Genomic DNA, 21,248 nt, shown 5'->3' with positions numbered 1-21,248 from the left:
TATCTTCTGAACTATGTTGCAGTGGTGGATGCACTATTTTTCTTCTCCAATCCTGCCCAGCGAATGTCCCTGTTGATGACACGATGTCTAGTAGAGTATAGAAAAAATTTGTACTGCGCATGTGTCAAACTCGGTCATCTGCGCACATCCGCGGTTGAGTATACTTTGAAAAATGCCGGGCACGGAAAGTGAAGTATACCCGGGCCTTTATGCTCCAGTTGGTGCTCATATGTGTGATGCAAGTTTGAGTCTGGCCTGCCACATATGCTGATCCTATTCTCCCTACTTATGCCCATTTTTCCTGTCACAATATCTGTCTCTTAAAACAAGTAAAATAATAATAATTGCTTAAGAATCAGAGAACCAAACATAATCGAAATCATTAACAAAAATACACTGTAAAAAAATTCTGTAGTTTTTACCAAAAAATTATTTGGGCAGCTGTGGTTGCCAGAATAATTTTGTAAAAAATACAGAAAAACTGTAAACGCATTTACAGAACAAACTGTAAATTTTACAGTATAAAACCGTAATTTGCAAACAAGAAAATTTGAATGTAAACCAGTAAATTCAACAATGCACACGGCTTCTAAAATCTGTTTTGTACCTTTAACATATACTGACAACCAACATAATAATGCAGGTGGTAAAAGAGAAAGCCACATGAAGAATCAGAGTTCATCACAAGTAGCTTTTTCACGAGCTGAAGTATGTACTAATATAAAGAAGGTACACAGAGTCATTCACGCAAACACAAAACACCACAACACTTAAATAATGCAATAAACATTCATTAAACAACAGAAGATGTAAAATAAAACCCTAATGTACATAACTGATAACAAAAACTATTAAGAAACATGATTATTTAAACAAAATGCTTTCAAATGTGGAGTGTCACACAGGGAATTGTGGGAATATCAGTTTACAGTTTTTGACTGTAAATATGTTGATTTGTTCTTTTTTACTTCTAAAAACTGTAAAATTACATGAATTGTCTGGTCAGAGCTTTTACAGTTTTTCCCTGTATAGTACAGGAACTTACTGTTAACCTATAAATGCTTTTTTTTCCCATAGTGTTTTTACAGTTAAAATTACACTCATATTTGGGGCCAGATGATGATCCTGTAAACTGAAGAAATACAGAGTTTGTGTGTTCTTCTGTTAAATACTGGACGACTGCGCGCCTGCCCTGAAGAGAGCTGTTACGTAACAGTGCTTTGTGACAGCCATCAAGCCTGATGCGGTTTATTCTCTTATTCTCTCTCACACACACACACACTTTCATCTACTGAATGCTCAGGTGAAGCACGAGCAGAAGGGAACATGCCCTCTGGTGTCTACTTGTGTCCTTGAAATACGACATGTCAGACCGACAGAACCTTCGGCCCGACCCTTCTGCAGGAGAGAGGCGGGGTATATGACTGTTCTCCGTGAGCCTCCACAAAGGCTGTCATCGACGTCCCCTCTCCTCCTGCGCTGCGTTTATGCTACACCGTGTTAGGCGAGAGTGAGTTTTCACTCACTTATCACCCTCCTCCTCTGCTCTTGTTTCTCTTGCCCTTCCCCTCCCTCCTGTGCTGCCTTGTTTTCCAGCTCACTAGTGTCGGATCAGTAGTGTTGAGTCGGCCAGTGAGCGGAGAGCAGGCAGGCACACTCTGGGAGATAGAAAGTCACATCTGTGGTTCAACTGTGGCTCACACAATACCATCCTGCCCCGCTCTGTCCTCCTCTGCCATGTGGCTCCTGGACTGGATCGTTTCGCTCAACACAGCTGTGGTGAAACTCGCCAGCGGTCTGAGGTGCAAGTGAGTGCAACTGAGTGTGTGTGTGTGTGGGGACAGGAAAGAGTGGAAGCTGAGGTGGCACTGCTGACTTATTGATGTTGGATTCATTTTTAATCAGACAGCTGATGCGCTCGGGCAAAGGTACGGTTAGATTAGTCTTTTGGGACTCTTTGGGGTGTGTGAGGCCATCGTGTTTGCATTGAGGAAGTGGGACAGGTTTGCAGGACTAATATGGGTGTTGGATCCTCCTCACTGGTTTGATGGATGCATGCGTGCATGCAACTTCGCTGACCACCTGTTTTTTTGGGATTCGACCCTTGCATCTGCACCCTTGTGGTCCCTCAGTTGGACTGTTGTCTCTCCAGGTATATACACACTGTCTGTCACTGTGTGCAAGTTCTGGTGCAGTGCTGGAAAACTTAAAGGGCTGGTGTCACAGTTCTGTCTGCAGTCAACTGCGCTGGGATTTGCCTAGCAGTGTGGATGCTCATTATGTAAGCTGTATCCTCCACGACTGCAGCACAGGGGGTCTGGAAGACTGCAGATTACAGAGCATGTGGCTCTCAGCATGGACTGCTTGAAATCAAATCAGGTCACAGTTTTGGGGAGCTGAGTGCCATGCAGATGCTGCACTGGCCTCTTTAGCAGCAGGGCGGTTCCTGTTTCGAGTTACTTGACCGATCAACTCTATAAACTCTCGAGATTGTCAGATCTGTATTTAAAGAGTTCCATTGCAAAAACCATCTGACACCTTTTCTGTTAAATGAGCATTTTTTTATCAGGCTCCTGTCTTTAGGTTTACTAATTTCACTTTAATGGCAATGAAAAGGTTGTTAATCAGTTATTGAAATGCCTTATTTTCAAAAATGTCACTTTAGTCAATTCATTGGTATTTAACAATTTTTTTTCCCCCAAAAACCTCTAAGTCCAACTCTTTGGACAACAAGATATTAGTAAAATGTCCCTTTCTGTCAGTTTTACAGCACAAAAGGAACTCTGTTGTGTTTACTTGCTACTCGCGAAAACCTGTCATTTCCACTGTAACAATGGAAAAAACATGATAACTTGCAGCTCGGCAATTGAAAGCCGGCTCATACACACACCGTCATTCATCTTGAAATCATATAATTCGATTTGCGTCTTCCAATTGGTTCTTCTGTGGACTTAGAGGCTTTTGCCTACAAAGGGAAGTGTCGTTTAGCGGTTTCTGCAAACGAACCGGTATTTCTGAATGGGCTGACGCTGGGATTTAACAGATTTGAAGCGAAAGTATTTGATGAACATATACTGTGCGTGGAGAGCATTCGCTCCATATCATTCTCATTTTTGACGGAGGTGGGATTTAGCGGCTTTTGCATCTGCAATTCTTCATTTGAAGATGCCAGGGTACTTTCTAATCATCACTGTTACTATTGCTTTGGGTCAGGGATTTGAAGGAACGCTAACCATAAAGGGATAGTTCATCCAAAAATGAAAATTATTCCATGATTTACTCACCCTCAAGCCATCCTAGGTGTACATCTTCTTTCAGATGAACACAATCGGAGATATATTAAAAAATATCCTTGCTCCTCCAAGGCGTGGTGCGTCATGTCGTTGTGTAGAACGTCATGTGTACTACATCGCGGAAGTTAGCGCTTTTTGGACGTTCTTCGAATGCGTATGGCTGTCGCACTGGAAGCTCATTATTTTACTTTATAAAGTTTTAAATAAGGAGACTTGTCTTACACAAACACATCGATTTGCCTCAGAAGGCCTTTATCAACCCTCTGGAGTCGTATGGATTAATTTTTTCATGGATGGATGCATTTTTTTGTCTTCAGAATTTGGGCAGCCATTCACAACCAATATAATCCTTGGAGGAGCAAGGATATTTTTAAATATATCTCTGATTGTGTTCGTCTGAAAGAAGATAGTCATATACACCTAGTCATATACACCATTACACGCTTGAGGGTGAGTAAATCATTGGATAATTTTCATTTTTGGGTGAACTATCCCTTTAAGTATTAAAACATGGTGTGTAATTTGTCCTACACATTTGTGCAACAGACGTGAATCATACCTCAAGCAGCTTGTTGAGCAGAGGTGTCCTAGTATTTTTCTATGCAATCAGACTTACAATTGTATCCAATAAACTGGTAAAAAATTGAAGGGAGGAGCAGAACATCTTAGAAAAACCGTGTTGTGCTCTTGGAGGGCCACCTTCCTGCAGAGCTTAGCTTTAGATTAGGCCGATAGACCTGCCTGGAATATTCGAGTGATCCTGAAGAACTTTATTAACTGGTTCATGTGTGGCTACACTCTGCATGTTGGTGACCCTCCAGGAACAGGATTGGACCCGGTCATAGACTTGAAAGGATAGTTCAATAATTAAAATTCTGTCATCATTTACCAACCCTATACAGACACACTGATTTTTGTAGTGTCTTTTGTTTGATTAACAGGAAAAACACAGACAGCGGCAAGAATATTAGGCTCCTGTCACTGATCCAATATTAGGCTGCTGATCCAATATATGTGCAGCAAACACACAAGGAAAAATGAAGCGAGCGCGCCATAGTTACGTATTTTAAATGTATTAATGTCTTCAAGTCATGCAATGGATTAGGTAGGCTAGCCGTTTATTTCAAAACATTAATAACCAAAGGTCCAAAAAACCCTCCAAACAAGTGATTTTACTAAACATATGAACTACTTACTTGAGTAAATGTCACAATAAAAGTACATAGAATAACAAGTAAAGATCCTGGTTGATGAGTGATGATCTTCCAGCGCTGTTTCAGCTGTGCGCTCCTATTCAATGGCGCATGGTAAATCAAGACCTGTCAATCTGAGCAATCAAACCAATTATTGGAAAACACTGCGATGCGATCAGATCCCGGAAGTCCTGTAGCTTTAGCGAAGCAACATGTCATGTCATTTTGTGATTTGTGCATTGTCTTACGTTGTGTTTGGGCTCGTTCAAGACCACCTGCTCTAACTAAAGATATGCAATCTACTATGGTTTACTAATGTTACGGGAAGTTACAAACCAAAACGTGGTGCAAAAACATCATGTGTATTCTGCTTACAGGTGTGTCAGCAGCATTTTTTCATACAAATACTTGTAGTTTGGTCTCTTAACTGAAACAAATATGCAAATCTGCTAGTTGACCTTTTCACTGATATATGACACAAGTCTATCCGTTATGTACGGTGATTTTACAAATCACATCTTCATGTAAAGCAGTTCTTTTTTTCAAGCTATGAATATAGAGCACTTCTAATATGTCAGCAAATTTAAAAGCACTTGTTAAGTGATGGTCATATTCCCTATATTATAGAGGTATAACGATACATTGTTACATTGAGATATCGCGATATAAAAATGTGACGATATCAAGATTGTTGATGTAAATATGATTCGCAATATAGTATCCAAGGCTAGCTATCCAAGGCAAGCTAATTATATTTATGAGGTATAATTCACCCAAAAGAGTAATTCTGTCATCATGTACTCACCCTCATGTTGTTTCAAACCTACAAGACCTATAAGAACTTCCAAACACAAATGAAGATATTTTTATGAAACCTGAGAGATTTCTGTCCCTCCATTTAAAGTCCATTCCTTTAATACTTAAAAGATCCAAAAAATGTCATAGTCAACGTAAAAATAATCAATCGAGTGCTCTAATCCAAATCTAAGTCTTCTGAAGAGACACAGTGGCTTTATACGATGAACAGATTTACAATGATGCGCATACTGTAGTAAACACGGACGTTCAAATGCTTGCGTGACACTCGAAAGCGAGAGTGAGTAAATGCAGAATTTAAAATTTTGCTGGGCAAAAAAAAGCCAAGATTTACAATTCATCGTTTTTTTTTTAAATTTGGTCGATTCGAAATCAATTCTTAAAAGCCACAAATAGTTTTTTTTTTCCGTATTTATTTCCGCAAACATTGAACACAATGGGCCCAATTTTATTGATCTAAGCACATGGTCTAAAGCACATGGCGCAAGTGGACTTAGGGCGTGTCCAAATCCACTTTTGCTAGTTTAACAACGGGAAAAATGGTCGCCGCCAGGCGCATGGTCCAAAAGGGTTGCTCCCTATTCTCCTAATGAGTAGTGGGTGTGTTTTGGGCCTAACGTGCAATAAACCAATCAGAGTCTCATCTCCCATTCTCTTTAAAAGCCAGTTGCGCTCACGTCATGGCGGATTCGCTATTTACAAGGTGGAATTTGCAAGCGGAAAAACTAAACGCTTCTCTAGCGAGGAAATGGATCTGCTCGTGCACGAGGTTAAAGGTAGACCTTTTACGGGACAAGCCGGATTCCACCAAAGCATTTTTATCTTTATGTACATAATATAATCTTTTACATTGTAATCCTTTTATTTTTAATATTTGGCATGTTTGTGTGCTGCTGTGCATCTCTGTGTGTGTAATAAGCAGAGTGTACACGCGTTGTGCACCCGCATATAGGCGCATATTACTAACGCGCTCTTTAAATAACAAAACAAATATTGCGCCATTGACTTTAGACCAGGTTGTTGTTGGTCAATGGCGCAGTCTATTTCAGTTGCCTCAAAAGAGCAACACGCCAACAATGCGCCTGAACACACCTCGTTTTCAGACCAGCACAAATGCATTTGCTATTTAAACAACGTTTAATATTTTTAAATAAAATTAATACATTTTTATTAATGACTGTTTACTTGTCTTTAATAATCTTTTAAATTTATATTAGTAGTTTTGTTAAATTGTTCAATTTCACTCGTATCTAAAATATTGGGTGTTATAACCTTACTTATTACAATACAAGGATACATGAGTCAAAAACAATAACTGTTTTATTCATTTATTACTTTTTTTGTGGTGGGGCCAGTGAAAATTGAATCATTGAATCAATTGTGTAGTTCAGAAACCCTCAGATTTCATCAAAAATATCTTAATTTGTGTTCAGAAGATAAATGAAGGTCTTATGTGTTTGGGACGACATGAGGGTGAGTAATAAATGACAGAAATGTAATTTTTGGGTGAACTAACCCTTTAAGCGGCTGTTCACTCAGAAATGCATTATTGCGTTTTAAAAAAAAAAATGAGTCGCGGGCAGTGGAATAGGGGAAAAAAGCAAAGCTATTAGACATGAGTTGAACTTTTTTTTAACTTGAGTGCCACGTGTGGGTGAAACACTGCAAAAGACGCAAGACACGAGTGCAACAGCCAAACACGTCTGCCAAACATAAAATCAATAACCTGTAAAGAACTGCTACTGTATGTTTGATATTTCATGTTTGCATGATGGTGACTGGCTGAAAGGTGCTGTTATTTTCTGTTTTAACAAAACATTTGCTGTTAATAATAGCCTATCACTGGTGATATTTATTACTATTACTTTTTGGCTAAGAAATATTTAGCATTTTCTTTAATTTTATATTATTTCTGAGTATATAGGATATGTTTAAGATAAGTTTGTGCAATATTTGCCTTCAAATTTCATGCATATTTTCTGGAAAATTATTTAACTAGTAAGTCATTTTGTTTTACATTTACACCATGTTGATCACTTCAGGTTGAATGATTAAGTAAAGAGAATGTTACTTGAATCATATTGTAGTTATGTTTTTAAGTTGACTAGTTAAACATTAAAAAAATTGAAATTGTGAATCGGTCAATCGTTCTGAAAAAAAAAAAAGATTTTATTTTTTTGCCATATCGCCCAGCCCTACACAGAAGAAAAAGAGTAACGTTTGCTTGGTAAATATGCAGAAGGAGCAGAGTTTTCAGTTTTGGTGGGGCTACCCAGCATAATGCCGCAGAAATGGAAACCAGGTGTCCGTCTTTGTGCAGTGTCGCTGTTGCAGCTGGTTAGGACACAGTGTTAGAGTTATGAAATGCATGTAATGTAAAACACACACTCACTGAATCAGCAGAGACTGATGTGCTGTCATCATGCCCTATGATAATCTCTCTCTCTGGTTGGTAGAGATTGCATAACACAGCAGGTTTAATCTAGCATGCCCAATGATGCTCAGTTAACTGCAGCTCTCAGACCGCAAGCTAATTTCATCGGTCCTAATATGACAACCTCTCATTATCTAATAAAGCTTGACTGAAAAAAAAAACTGCTTGGTTACTTGTTTAGCATACTGCAAAGTGTGCAGTACAGTACAGACACAGTATGCAGTTTTGTGTAATACTGCATTTTAAGAAATGATTTCTCTCATGCATTTACCCAAACATAATGCTTAGGGCTCACCAAGATTTAAATATGTGGTCAGTGGCAAACTTAAGTATAATTGGCATTCATTGGTTAATTAACTAATAAATGCTGAGCTGCCAGTTTTGTGGTGGAACATAATAAAGCATGTGGTTGGGAGTCATAATAGCAGTTAACAAAAATCATTTATTTTAGGGTCTTTTAACTAGTTGCTTATTAGCATGCGTATTATTAGAATATTGGCTGTTTATTAGTACTTAGTAAGCACATATTAATGCCTTATTCTGCATGACCTTATTCTACATTCTTAATCCTACCCAATACCTAAACTTAACAACTACCTTACTAACTAACTGTTAAAATTAAAACATGCAGGAAAATTGTGATTATTCCTTTAAAATGAAAGGGATAGTTCACCCAAAAATGAAAATTCTGTCATCATTTTCTCCCCCTCAAGTTGTTCCAAACCTGTATAAATTTTGTTCTGCTGAACACAAAGAAAGGTATGTGGAAGAATGTCAGTAACCAAGCAGATCTCACCCCACATTGACTTCCATTGTTGGATAAATAAATACTATGGCAGACAATGGAGGGCAAGATCTGTTTGGTTACTGACATTCTTCCAAATATCTTCCTTAGTGTTCAGCAGAACAAAGAAATTTATACAGGTTTGGAACTACTTGAGGGTGAATAAATGATGACAGAATTTTCATTTTTGGGTGAACTATCCCTTTAAGTTTTAATACATTTATTATCGAGGTACATTCTGTACAATAGTAATATATTTTTGTCACAGTTTCAAGTTAAACCGAACCTTTATTTTGACGGGTTGATACATTTTTGTGTGTATATGATGACAGTTTTTTTTTTTTTTTTTTTTTTTCTCGAATGAATGTACAGGCAAATCCATGAGGAGAGCCTCTTTAAGCTAACCAAAGATCTGCATTTAGGGACAAGATTTGATTTCCAAAAGGACATTGAACCAAAGAACTTGACAGAAAACTGTAAAAGGCCATAAAGCTTCTTTAAAAACAATGAAAGAAAAAATAAAATGAACGTTTTGGCAGTTTTTGTTAATAGCTGTGCAGGAATGAAGAGACAGGGAATGAGTTCGAAAAATGTCACACTTGTGTCGCCCACCATGGCACAGTGTGTCGGTGCATGCTACTAAGCCAACATGCAAATCATTTTTTGATACATAACTGTGTTGATTGTGTAATCGAGAGGGTAAATGATCTCTTTCGCAAATTGTCTAATTTATTCAGGGCTGTAAAAGAAACAATGTCAAGAATCCAAAGCAGTGAAGTGCATACTTGCTGAAGTACCAACACACACAAACGCTTATATAAATGTATCAACACCATAAAAGGCTGTTTAATTGCATAATGATAAATTACGCAATGGTCGTGGCAAAGTGTTTTATAGCCCTGTCAGTCACAGAGACCCTACCTTTCTTCTATTGCCAAAGGTTTTGTGTTGCTAAGAAACTAGAAGACCATTAAATGAATTTTATCTAATGACGTGTCCTACTGTAGGACCAAGGGCATTATTACTTTTAGGAGTTCTGCAGGCTGCACATTTTTTTTTTTTTTTAGCTTTTAGTTTGTGCATTTGCATATGACTTTATTCGTCTGTACATCTCTGGATTTTAATGGACAGCTCCATATCAGTCTAGGGTGTTTTTTCGATTCATTGTGGAGAGTTTCATGTCTTTTTATATTGTATTTGTTCACACCAGCATCCTCCACCCACGTCTCTCCATCTATTAGAAAAGCACTTGATGAGTGGAGAGAGTGTGTAATTATGTTCTGTTTGTTAGTACCTGAGTTCAATTCAGTTGGCCGCTGTGCTCTTGTCTGGAGCACTGTTATGGACAGAGTTCATTCTCAGTCTGACCTCTACAGAAGTGAATATTATGAAATAAAATAACTGTGTTTCAGATGAACTGGAGAAATAATGTGGTCAAGTAGCTGTGCAGAATGACAAAAAAATAGAATTGGAGGTGTCCATCAGCTGCCCCCACTGGGTTTTGCGTCTAGTCAGGCCACATTTTGAAAGTCTTTTTCCCAGATTCATTTTACTTAATTAAAAACATAGTGTGACCAGTGTAGTCCAAATGATTTCTGAACAAATGATTCGTATGAGCCAGTTCTTTTTTATTGAATCAAAAACATACAGCACAGCCAGTGTAGCCCAAACAATTCCTGAACGAATTATGAGCATATTTTTTATAACTCAATCCAAAACATATAGCGGAACCAGTGTGGTTGAACCGGTTCTTCAACAAATGAAACTTAAAGTGTAGATCAGCTTTTTTTGTGCAGCAGAAGCTATTTCACAATTGGTGGAAAAGAGGCTTGAGTCTGATTGGCTTTTGCTATCCAAGTTCAATCATTTTTCCCTGTCACGAAAGCTAGAGCTGCACGATTAATCATTAAAAGATCACAATCTCGATTTAAACACCGACGTGATCATATTCCTAAATGTCAACGATTTGGTTATGTCTATTAAACCTTTGACAAGTAGATACGATCGCAGCAAACAATAGGAGCTTTCGCACCGGAGGAACCTTTTCATAGTTCCTAGAACAATGGGCTGAAGTACCCAGATTTTACCATGTTCGCACCGCAGGAACTAGGAACAATTTTAGTTCTAGGAACTCCTTTTAGGGGAACTAAATTTGCTCCTACTTCAGAGTAGGGTGTAACCCAGCACTATAGGAACCAGTGATGTAAGTATACGTTGATTGGCCAAACACATGTCAAACACCGGCATCCGGCATTTTTAAAAAGCCGTGTAAACAGATTTACTTCACAAACATGGAAAACAGTGAAAACGGCATTTACCCGTTTTTCTGTGGGGTTGCGTTCTTTTCTCAGCCTCAATGATATGTAATACTGTAAGTTGTCATAGGAGGTTTCATCTCTTAGCCCCATTTTTTTGCTCTTTCAATTACGTAAATTATGTGTTTACCTTCCATCTCCGTTATCACGAAACCACACACAACAAATGCAACTCCGATCACGGCGTCCTCCATCCACCGTTTTTTGACGTTTGTAAATGCCGCGCTTAAAGACACCGCTGTCTGCCGCTTCAGAGTTCTTACTGTCGGTGCAAATGCAACTACGAAACTGGCCCTCAGGAGAAATTAGTGAGCAATTAGTGATTACTGAGTTCTTAGAAGCTTCACAAACAGTCTCTTCAACCACACGTTATCATTATTTCTGTTACAATAATTTAAACTATCACAGAAGTACTGGGATAAAAGTTTGTAGTTCGAATATAAACACTGGTGTATGAGGTAGCGATCAAATTAGTAACTGGACACTTCAAATAAAGATCGCATTGATTATGTCATTACACCAGTAGGTGGCGACAAGAAACTGTTAAAAAATTTATTTGTCATTGAATCATTCATTCAAGAGGTTCATTCAAAAACACTGATTCATCCAGTAATGAAACAAGTGAAGTCTTTATAAGTGAGTCGTTGAATCATTCGTTCAAACCAATTGTTTTTAAAAATTCAAGTTAATTCAATAGTTTTTACATTGACTGCAGCAATTAATATTTTTTAGGAGCCTCTAGTAAATTACATGTCATTATGTTTAGTTGTCTATTTAGAATCGTGGGAGAATTGTGAGCTCTATTTTAAATTTAAAAAAAAAATTGTGATTCTCAATTTATCCAGAATCGTGCAACTCTACCGAAAGCTATTTCGTGTTTTAGTTGCAATAGATACTATAAAATCATTGAAATGATAGATTGGGGTCTTTCATTTTAGATTATGCTTAGTCAAGTAGCTCTTATGTAGTGGTGTGCGTCTCAGAGGGGCGAGAGATAAGAGTAATTGATTGTGTTGAGTGCCCTCTTACACAGCCCCTCTCTCTCCCTGCCATGACTCAGTGCTGCTTACCTGCCACCACTAATAAGGTTGTAAAGAGGCTTGTTTGGACTGAATACCCACTGAGACACTGATCTTATGAGCAAGAGAGTATCTAACTCGCCGCCTTGTGAACCGGCTGCCTTTTTCTGCTGTAATTAAAGAGAGAGAGCAGATGGGACTGAGTGACGGCAAAACGCAGCGCGTTATGAAGGAGAAATGAGGAGGCGGCAGTGTTTTTTACCTGCAATGCAGTGCTGGCTTTCCCCAGCCAATCAGAGCGCATGGCACAGAGGGAAGGGTGGGCTCTTGTTGCTGACGGCAGCAGAGAGAGCGGGAGAAGGAGGGAGCGAGAGAGTGAACGGACGGCTCCAGCTCCTCAGCATTCAGCCTCACTGTGCATCTGTGTGCACTGAGGTGGCCCTCCTCTGCCTCTGGTACATGGCTCTGTCTCTGGCCTGCCAGCCCCTGTTGCCTTCATTAGCACTGTCTCTCATGGGCATCCGCGCGTCCTGTAGGTAAGAAGCAAACTTGCACCCCTGTTTGTGTCTACAGTGTCTCAAAAGCGTGTGTTTGCTTTACCATGTGTTTGAGAGCTTTGATTTGATTTGTGTTTGACAATTTCATTAATATAATTGTTGCTTGTGTCAAGTTAGTTTCCTTCATGTTCAGAGCTTTAAAAGGAAATATAATGGAGGGACTCGTTTAAAATTAGTTGAGTTTAGGAAACTGTTTGTTCCAGTTATATAAAAAGAGCAATTAGGGATATATTTTCCGATTAGGAAATATTATGAGAGTTGCATGAGAACACTATTTATGCTGATAACTATTTGTATAATATATATGTTCTTGCAATGTTTTATTTGTATAATAAAAGGAAATCATTTTATATATGTAATAGATTTAATTATACAAATATTTAGTGGCAAAACTGCAAAGCAAAATTATATTCATGCAGTTTATTCATATAATGCAAATAAGAAAAAATATAAATTTTTACTGGGTCAAAAATGGTCATCTGTGGTGGCGGACGAACACGGTCATCTACACACACAGTACAAAGTACCCTACCCCTGTAAACTGTGAGCCTAGTACTGATAATAAATCCAAAACAAATGCAAAGAAACAGTTTGTAATATTAACTTATCCTGCTTATTCATGAATCACTGTCAGGACAGATCATAAAACAAAGTGCTCAGAAATATTTTATATTTAAAAACCTGTAAATTTATATTTAAAAAGTCACTGAGTGACACTGATTTGAAAAGTTGGTGATAAAATGATCAACAAAGTACACATTACATGGAAAAAGTGGCAGGTCTGTTATTTTGCATTTACACTCACACTTTACAGACTTAATGCACAGATAATTTGACATACAATATGAGATTGTTTTGTTCTGTCCATTGCTCTGGTTATCTGCATTTAAATACGGTTGTCAATCCAGAAATGTTGCAATTTGTAGTTGCATGGAAAATATATATTATTATGTACAGAAAGCCAGAAAAGAATCGCTGCCATTGTAATCACTGAGGCTGTCCATTATAACATGAGGTACAGGCTGCAGTCTTGTAAAAACTCCTGTTATAATCATTGAAGCTAGGGATGCTATGATATGCATTGAAAATCTTATTTATACTTTGTTGGTTATAATGAAAGGATTTGCAAGCACGCAGCTTTCTGAACAAAAACTTGTGGTGTTGAACGGATTCTGACTAACTTAAACACATCTGATTGGCCATTGCGTTCATGCACTCAACAGATATGTCTGTGTTTGGCTACAAAGCTCAACGCTGCAAAAACAAGTTGTAAACAGAAACCTTTGACACTCTTCACAGAGCTCTTACACAAACCCTCATGGGAGCTTTTTAAAACACTTTAAAGCAGACAGCTATTAGCGTGTACCAGTACTGCAGAACAGCTGGTATTGTCACATTAAATGATCAAATCAATCTTTGCCGGTACAAAGATCCGTTTAGGTGGCTGCCAAAATATTTTCGATGCAGGAATGTATACACCATTGCAAAATATATTCATACAATGGTTTATTTGTATAATGAAAATACAAATATTTTATGCAAATATTTTGTGCCAAATCTGCTGCATTTTTTTGTACAAATAGAATAAATGGATATATAATTTTCTTATAATAACCTATACTGGATTTAAACAAGTATTTACTAATCATTGCACCCCTAATAGCAAGTATTTACCAAACTGAACAGAAACAGCGACACCCCCTACCCCCCTGAAAATGTAAAAAAAATTGTACCATATACCCATAGTGAAGTGATTTAATATACAAATTTCAATGTCCTTGAAGGTGCTTCTCAAAAAGTGCATGGTGGACATGATCTGTGTGAAGTTTTCAGATTTAATCCAGCCTTCTAAAGTGTCTGACTGGAATAAATTGTGGCAGAAGGGGAGATGAAAGCGAGGGAGACGTGTTGAATGCTGCTGTGTTGTAGCTGTCTGGGTGGGAGCACTGCGATCAATGACATTAACAGTCCATCTGTGTTTTGTGCATCTTCACCTTTGTTGAGATTTGTATGGGGTCAAGCTGGACCCCAACTTGCACATTATAGGAAAGCCGCTACAATGGTGGGGTTTAAAGTTGCCAAGTTCCTCTACTGACGGCAACATCGATGCAATCAGGAGTTGTTACTAAAGCAGAACCACAGGTGGTAAAGGCCACATGGGGCAGGTTTTGCACTACATGAAATCGATTTCAACAACCTTCTTTTGCTTCGGGTTTCTGATACTGCAATGCAGTCCGCAATCCCTGAAAATAATGGTTGCACTTTTCAGAGCTGGGCATTAATGTTACTGGAAAAGCAGATTGTTTTGATGCATGCGTGAGTACTCTGACACAAGACAAGAGAATGTCAGACGTGTTGTGGTTTGTTGTGTGGGCTGGAGAAGTTCTGAAGGCTGAGCTCTGTATTACGAGTGAATTTAACTCTCTGTGTGCCAAACGTTTCTCCTCCCACTCACGACGCTCACACGGACCAGCACTCATGAACAGACACACACAGCCCCCTTGTTTTTCTCTTGCCGAATGCGTTATGAAGGATGCCGTGCATCAAGAGGCTAGGGAGGTGAAGTTTTGGTTCAGATGAATAGTCCAGGCTGGTTGCTAAGGCTTGAGGCTTTTAATAGAATCCTCCCTCGCTGAAAAACAACTTAAAGTAATGGAAGGAATTATGGAAATGTGATTCATAGACTAGATCCGGAAGAGGCGATAAGAAAATAGCCTCTTTGATGCAACCTCTCTGACCACCTGTCACCTGTGATGAAGTTACAATTGAGAAGCCTGGTTTTATAGTAAAGCAGATTTCAAAGATTCACAAACTTACTCTGCACAAACAACTGGTTCTTCCTCTGCAGTACTCAGTGTACCAATCTGATACCTTGTAAACATTGTCTTGCCTCCAGATGGTCTGATAAAACCCTGCGCACACTAATAACACAAATAGCACAAAAGTCTATTTTGAAAAAATATAAAATGAAAAGAAATATATATATATATTAAAGAAATGACAAAAAAAAGAGAGGACATTTTTTTCACATCATTCATTTTTACAAAGCTTTCATAACAGCTAAAAGCACACTTTCACTTCAAATTCATAATACTGTAATCAAAATAAAGTATGACCCAGACGTTTCTTGGTGGTTTTCATGGAATTCATTCTTATGATTTTGAAAGCTCTTGTCATTTTTTGTGTGCAGCATGCATCAGACTGTCCGTAGGCGTGCCGTCTGAGGCTAAAAACAATACGCTGTAGACTTGAGATTAAGCAGAATTTAAGTGGCGTGTATAACAGTAGATTACATCCCCCTCCTGCTGATCCTCTATTGCTTCCTGCCAGCTTAAACAATCAGATGAATTATTACTCACTTTAATTTTTATTATTGTTTCTTTAAAGGATCAATGAGTTCTGGTCCTGGAGAATCCAAAATGTGCAGTTCTGGGTTACTCCAGGACAACAACTGAGAACCACTGAATTAGAGGATTTAGTTGTTTGATGTTTCTGATAACCTTTCTTGACCGAAGAATCAATGTCAGACATGCAGGCCCTTTGTGTTCCAGACTTTCTGTATACCAGCCAAAAAGGTTCGTCCTGTCCTTCTAACTCTGTAGATATCCATGAATTTGCCTCTTGCATTCTAAGCAGGAGCTGCCACAGAATGAACAAATCTCAACTCACCTCGATGTCTTGAATCTTCAGCCTATAGTGCAGTCACTGCAGAGAGTCCTGCAACCTCTGGGACCGTCCATCATTCAGAGAAACTGTTAACTTGTTGATGGTCTGCTGGTGATTAACCTGGTTTAATGACATTTTAGACAGCTGTTCCATTGGGATTTTAAATCAGTCTTTGTCATTTCATCATCATTTAGTTTTTTTTAGTGCATAGCTTTGCATGAGCATCTTATTATGTCTAAACAACGTAAGAGTTAAGTAAATTCCTGACTTGAATCCATCTTCGTGCATCAGAATTTTTGTCTGGAAATCCAATGGTCAAATCCCAATTTGTACTGGAGTGTTGTAAAGATTGTGCTGTGTTGAGTAAAGCTGTGTTTACACTACCAGTGACTTAGTCGCTGCATGTCGCCAGTGGCTGGTGGTTGAGGTTGCTAGTGGGCGTTCCCACTACTGGTAGCCTAGTAATGTTTATGAATGACATTCACGGATGTTACTCCATGTTGTAGACAACGGATCAGTTTTCTAGCTGGAAATCGCCAGCTCTCAGTAGAAATGAATAAGTTTGTGATGCTTTGTCGCTGATAGTGTAAACGCAGCTTAATGCACTTAACCCCATGTTTCTCCAGGGCAAACTGTCCTTCTTATCCACTCTTTTCTTGAAATGACTAATTGCAGAAGCCAGTTATTCTTTTCTGGTCAGATTATTTTTATATCTGCTTTACATTCGATTAGCTGGTTAGCAATTCTTTTATAGAAATTTGATAAGAGTCTATATGGCAAGTCAGCATGAAATTAAATTCACGTTTTTTTTTAAAAAAATGCATGTTATTGATCTTAGTAAATGATTCATCCATGCAAATGCTTCATTTAAAAAAAAAATTGGACTTTGTAATTTTTAATCAAAATGTCTTACCTTGATCTTCCAATCTTCTCCAATCATTTAGTCCACTTAAACCCAATTGATAAAGCTCGCATTCAGATCTGCCTCCATCCAATCAACAACCACTGGATATACATCACAATATAAGATCTGACGCTACTTCTGTTATATTGCTACTTTAAAGTTGAAGTGTGCAGTTCATTTTGATGCAAACATTCTTTTTTTTTTAGCCCAGTTAAATATGCCGAGACAATTATGGCCCTGTCCCAAATGGCACACTTCATGTGCACTTGTGGACTTATAATGGCTGACGCTTGCGCGTGTCCGTTAAGTCCACAAGACCGTAGGGCGTCCCATTTGTCATTTTAGGTTTCAGAAGTGTGCTGAGCCCACCCTGAACTTTTTCAGAAGTGTGCTGAGCCCACACTGAGCCCACTATTGACTCCACAGCAGTCAAAGCGCTGTTATATCATGAAAGTATGGACTCGGAGGAAGATCGTGAGGGCTTAGGGTGCCTTTTGGGACAGGGCCTATAAGTAAACCATTTGTAGGCTATAGCAACTTTGGAGTGAGTTGGGGGTGGGAATATCTGTATGTCCCACCAATGCAAAAGTTAAAAGGACTACAAAACGCTACAAAAATCCACAAAATTAATTAAATCATACATGCAGTGTCTTGGTTTTGGTGAATATTTGCTCTTTGAATGAATAGACCTTAGGTCATCAATATGACAGACAAAAATAACAAAAACCAGTGTGCTATACACACAGCACTGAAAGAGCAGGCGAATATTTAGACTGACACCAGTGAAATGCAAGGCATGCTGGTATTTCAAGTACTTTGTGCTGTGTAAGCTGACAACAGTAGAAAATAGGACCACCCACAATCTCTCCAGACATTTGGGTTTCACATCTTATTAGGCAAAGTTTTGTCTTTTTCCGTCCCTCTCACAACAGATCAGTTATCTGAAGACATAAAACCACATTTTCATGGTTTCCACAAACAAAACAGTAGTCGTATTTATGCAAGGAATTTTATTTTATTTTATTTTTATATGAATAACTTCTCTTCACTGCTCTGCACAAAAGCCCATTGCATGACTTGAAATGCTGTTCACTGATGCACTTGTGTCTGAGTGGGAGCAAATCCCTGCGTCCACGTTCTTTTCCAGAAGAGTAGAAGCTCTTAAAGGGTTAGTTCACCCAAAGATGAAAAATTTTCCATGATTTACTCACTCTCAAGCCATCCTAGGTATATTTGACTATCTTCTTTCAGGCAAAAACAATCGTAGATATATTTAAAAATATCCTGGCTCCTCCAAGATTTATAATGGTAGTGAATGGGGGGGCCAGATTTTGAAGCAAAAAAATGCATCCATTCATCATATAAGTAATCCATACGGCTCCAGGGGGTTAATAAAGGCCTTCTGAAGCGAAGCGATGGGTTTTTGTAAGAAAGATATCCATATTTAAAACTTAATTAACTATAATAACTGGCTTCCAGTAGACGACAGTATGCATCGATTTACGGTGAAAGAGTGACCTCTGACCTGACGCATCACGCCATGACGAACACTGAAGCACAGAGGATAGAGCAAAACAAAACACCGGTCACGAATTAGTCTAAAGCGAGAATTTTTAAAGAGAAATGTTGGAGGATTTTGATATAAGAGAAGAGGAGCTTGAGTTTGTTGCCCAGCCCTATTTGTTTGAACCGTGAGAGGCGTCTAAACTTACGGTACTCCTACATCCTGCATCTAACATTGCGTCAGGGGTTACTCGTTTGGCGCAAGTCGGCTTGCTCAGTATGCGTATGGTCATCTACCGGAAGCTAGTTATTTGAATTTAGAAGGTTTTAAATATGGATATTTTTCTTACAAAAACGCATCGCCTCTCTTCAAAAGGCCTTTATTAAACCCCTGGAGCTGTATGGGTTATTTTTTTTTTTTACAATGGATGGATTAATTTGTTGGGGGCTTCAAAATCTGACCCCCCTTCACTACCATTATAAAGCTTGGAAGAGCAAGGATATTTTTATCTGAAAGAAAGATCATATTCACAAGACATGTGCTGGTAGAAGGTAATACGATATATAACGATAATGAACATGCACAATATTGTTGTATGTTGTGTCAAAGAGGCACACGCACTAATGTAAACAAGCCCAACACGCATGAGCAGCATGGCAGAACGAGTGAAGGAGATGCGCTGATTGAAAATGCACATTCACTCTCTGACAGCAGATGGCGCTGATGGAACAGCAGAAATGCAGTCGTTACCCGGTTATTACACCTGTTATAGTATGACCACTTTTTTTGCAAATTATTTCAATATTGTGATAATATCGTGATTAAAGCTTCAGCAATTATCGCAACATATAAATTTGATACCGCCACATACCTAATATACACCTAGGATGGCTTGACGGCGGGTAAATCATGGGATAGTTTTCATTTTGGGGTGAGCTATCCCTTTAAGGAGGACTTACTCCCTATTAATGCACATGATTTTGAATTTCAAACCCAAATGTGCTTCAACAAGCACACATGGGTGTGGTGTCAGGGTGGGCATGTAGTGTACATTCACCCGTGACTGCACATCACTTCAGTTCTGTTTTACTGCAGTAAGTTGCGACATTGCTTGGCAACAGCAAATAACTAAACTCCGAATCACATTGTTCCCATCAAAACTACTTAATTACAAGTCCTTACTTGTTTGAGAAATGTCACGCTCTGTCTTTTCGCATCACTCCATGTAAGGTCCTGCCCACTGATTGCCACATAAATATATCTAGCATGGTATGAACGGTATAGCAGAATCTCTACTGGTTGATGCATTTCTGTCATGCAGAGTATATACCACTTAGAGAAACACAGCCATAATGATGTGGTGATGTCTTTAACTTGCGTTTTAATTCAGTGGCTTGTCTCATTAACTACTGTGCAGAGAGATGTTATGTCTGCAGTGATCTCTCAGCATTAATTACTGTCGGCTCTCAGATTGCTTTTCCTGTCATTATCTTTTAATGAATGCGTCTGTCTTTGAATTGTTTGAACTTATTGAACAATAATATAAGAACTTTATATAAAAGAATGTTTTTTGTTATTACACTCTTTCTGAAAGAAAAACCATGATTATTCCACCCAGAGCTCGAATTAGCCGGAAATTTTCTGTCATTGAATTTTTTTTTGCAGTGATGGAAAAATCTGTCGGTCAGTCAGATATGTCTTAAGTAGGGCTGCGCTATTTAACGCACAATACGAAAAATAACATTGAACTTAAACACGATTCTTAGTGCGATTATGAAATTGCAAAGACTGTGAATTTGTTGTTTTTTTTTTTATGCGCAGCTTGTCAATGAAGTATGGCTCCAAATGCTAATCCATCTGAAAGCACTGCGAGTTTGAGTCGCTTATAATGTACGTTTGAAAAAGCAACACGTGTCAAACATCTTTCCAGACATGAGAAGCATTTATTAACATCTTGTCCAACAAAAGACAACATTTAAAAACATGTTTTTCTCCAAACTCACTTCATAATGACAGTCGAGCATCCTTCTGTGAGATGATGTGGCTTCTTACACAGAATAAGGCAGTCGTGTGTTTATTAGTCATGTTTAATCAATCAAAGCATTTCAAACTTCTGTTTATTCAACTACAGCGATATGACGTGTTATCTACTTCTCTGGCAGGGCATTTGGAGTTTTTGTGCAAGAGCGCCCTCTGGCTTTCAGATGGAGAAGCATTTACTACTGATCACAGAGCCGTACAGCACTGACAATAAATAATCGCAGCCTTTGCCAAATCGCGATAAATCGCGCAGCCCTAGTCTTAAGTGAACATCAACAGTTGAGGAAAAAAAATGTGTATCATTATATTGGATCCGTGCATTCAGTCTTAAAGTGACAGCAGTCTATAAATACCTGCTGCTGTTCATGTTATTAATTTTAATCAAACCACTAACATTGTTACCTTGTAAGGCTACATTTTGAAAATATGGAAATTGTATTGACTGTATTGTTCAGTGACTTGCAAAATAGTCTTAAAAACCAACATTAAAGGATTAGTCCACTTTTAAATTAAAATTTCCTGATAATTTACTCACCCCCATGTCATCTAAGATGTCCATGTCCTTCTTTCTTCATTAGAAAAGAAATGAAGGTTTTTGAGGAAAACATTTGAGGATTTTTCTCCATATAGTGGACTTCAGTGGTCTCCAAACGGTTGAATGTAAAAATTACAAATTCAGTGGAGCTTCAAAGGGCTTTAAACGATACCAGACGAGGAATAAGG

General features: G+C 38.4%; 1 protein-coding gene across 4 annotated transcripts in view; it reads left to right on the top strand.

The window, feature by feature from the left end:
• Nucleotides 1-21,248, top strand: part of srpk1b (SRSF protein kinase 1b) — a 48,597-nt gene that overhangs the window by 3,253 nt on the left and 24,096 nt on the right. For 2 of the 4 annotated variants that reach the window (XM_051911626.1, XM_051911625.1), the window contains exon 1: nucleotides 12,208-12,390. The exons of 1 other annotated variant lie outside the window; for it this stretch is intronic. In XM_051911626.1, the coding sequence (XP_051767586.1) occupies nucleotides 12,314-12,390 (77 nt within the window). In that variant the 5' untranslated portion in view covers nucleotides 12,208-12,313. Of the gene's footprint in view, nucleotides 1-1,643; nucleotides 1,809-12,207; nucleotides 12,391-21,248 lie in introns of those variants that run through there. One more of the 4 variants, XM_051911627.1, reaches the window with a different exon arrangement.

This window comes from Ctenopharyngodon idella, chromosome 11 (assembly GCF_019924925.1).
Source record: "Ctenopharyngodon idella isolate HZGC_01 chromosome 11, HZGC01, whole genome shotgun sequence".
Lineage (NCBI taxonomy): Eukaryota > Metazoa > Chordata > Actinopteri > Cypriniformes > Xenocyprididae > Ctenopharyngodon > Ctenopharyngodon idella.
Note: the sequence above shows the minus strand (reverse complement) of the source record. Positions and strands in the feature narration are given on the sequence as shown.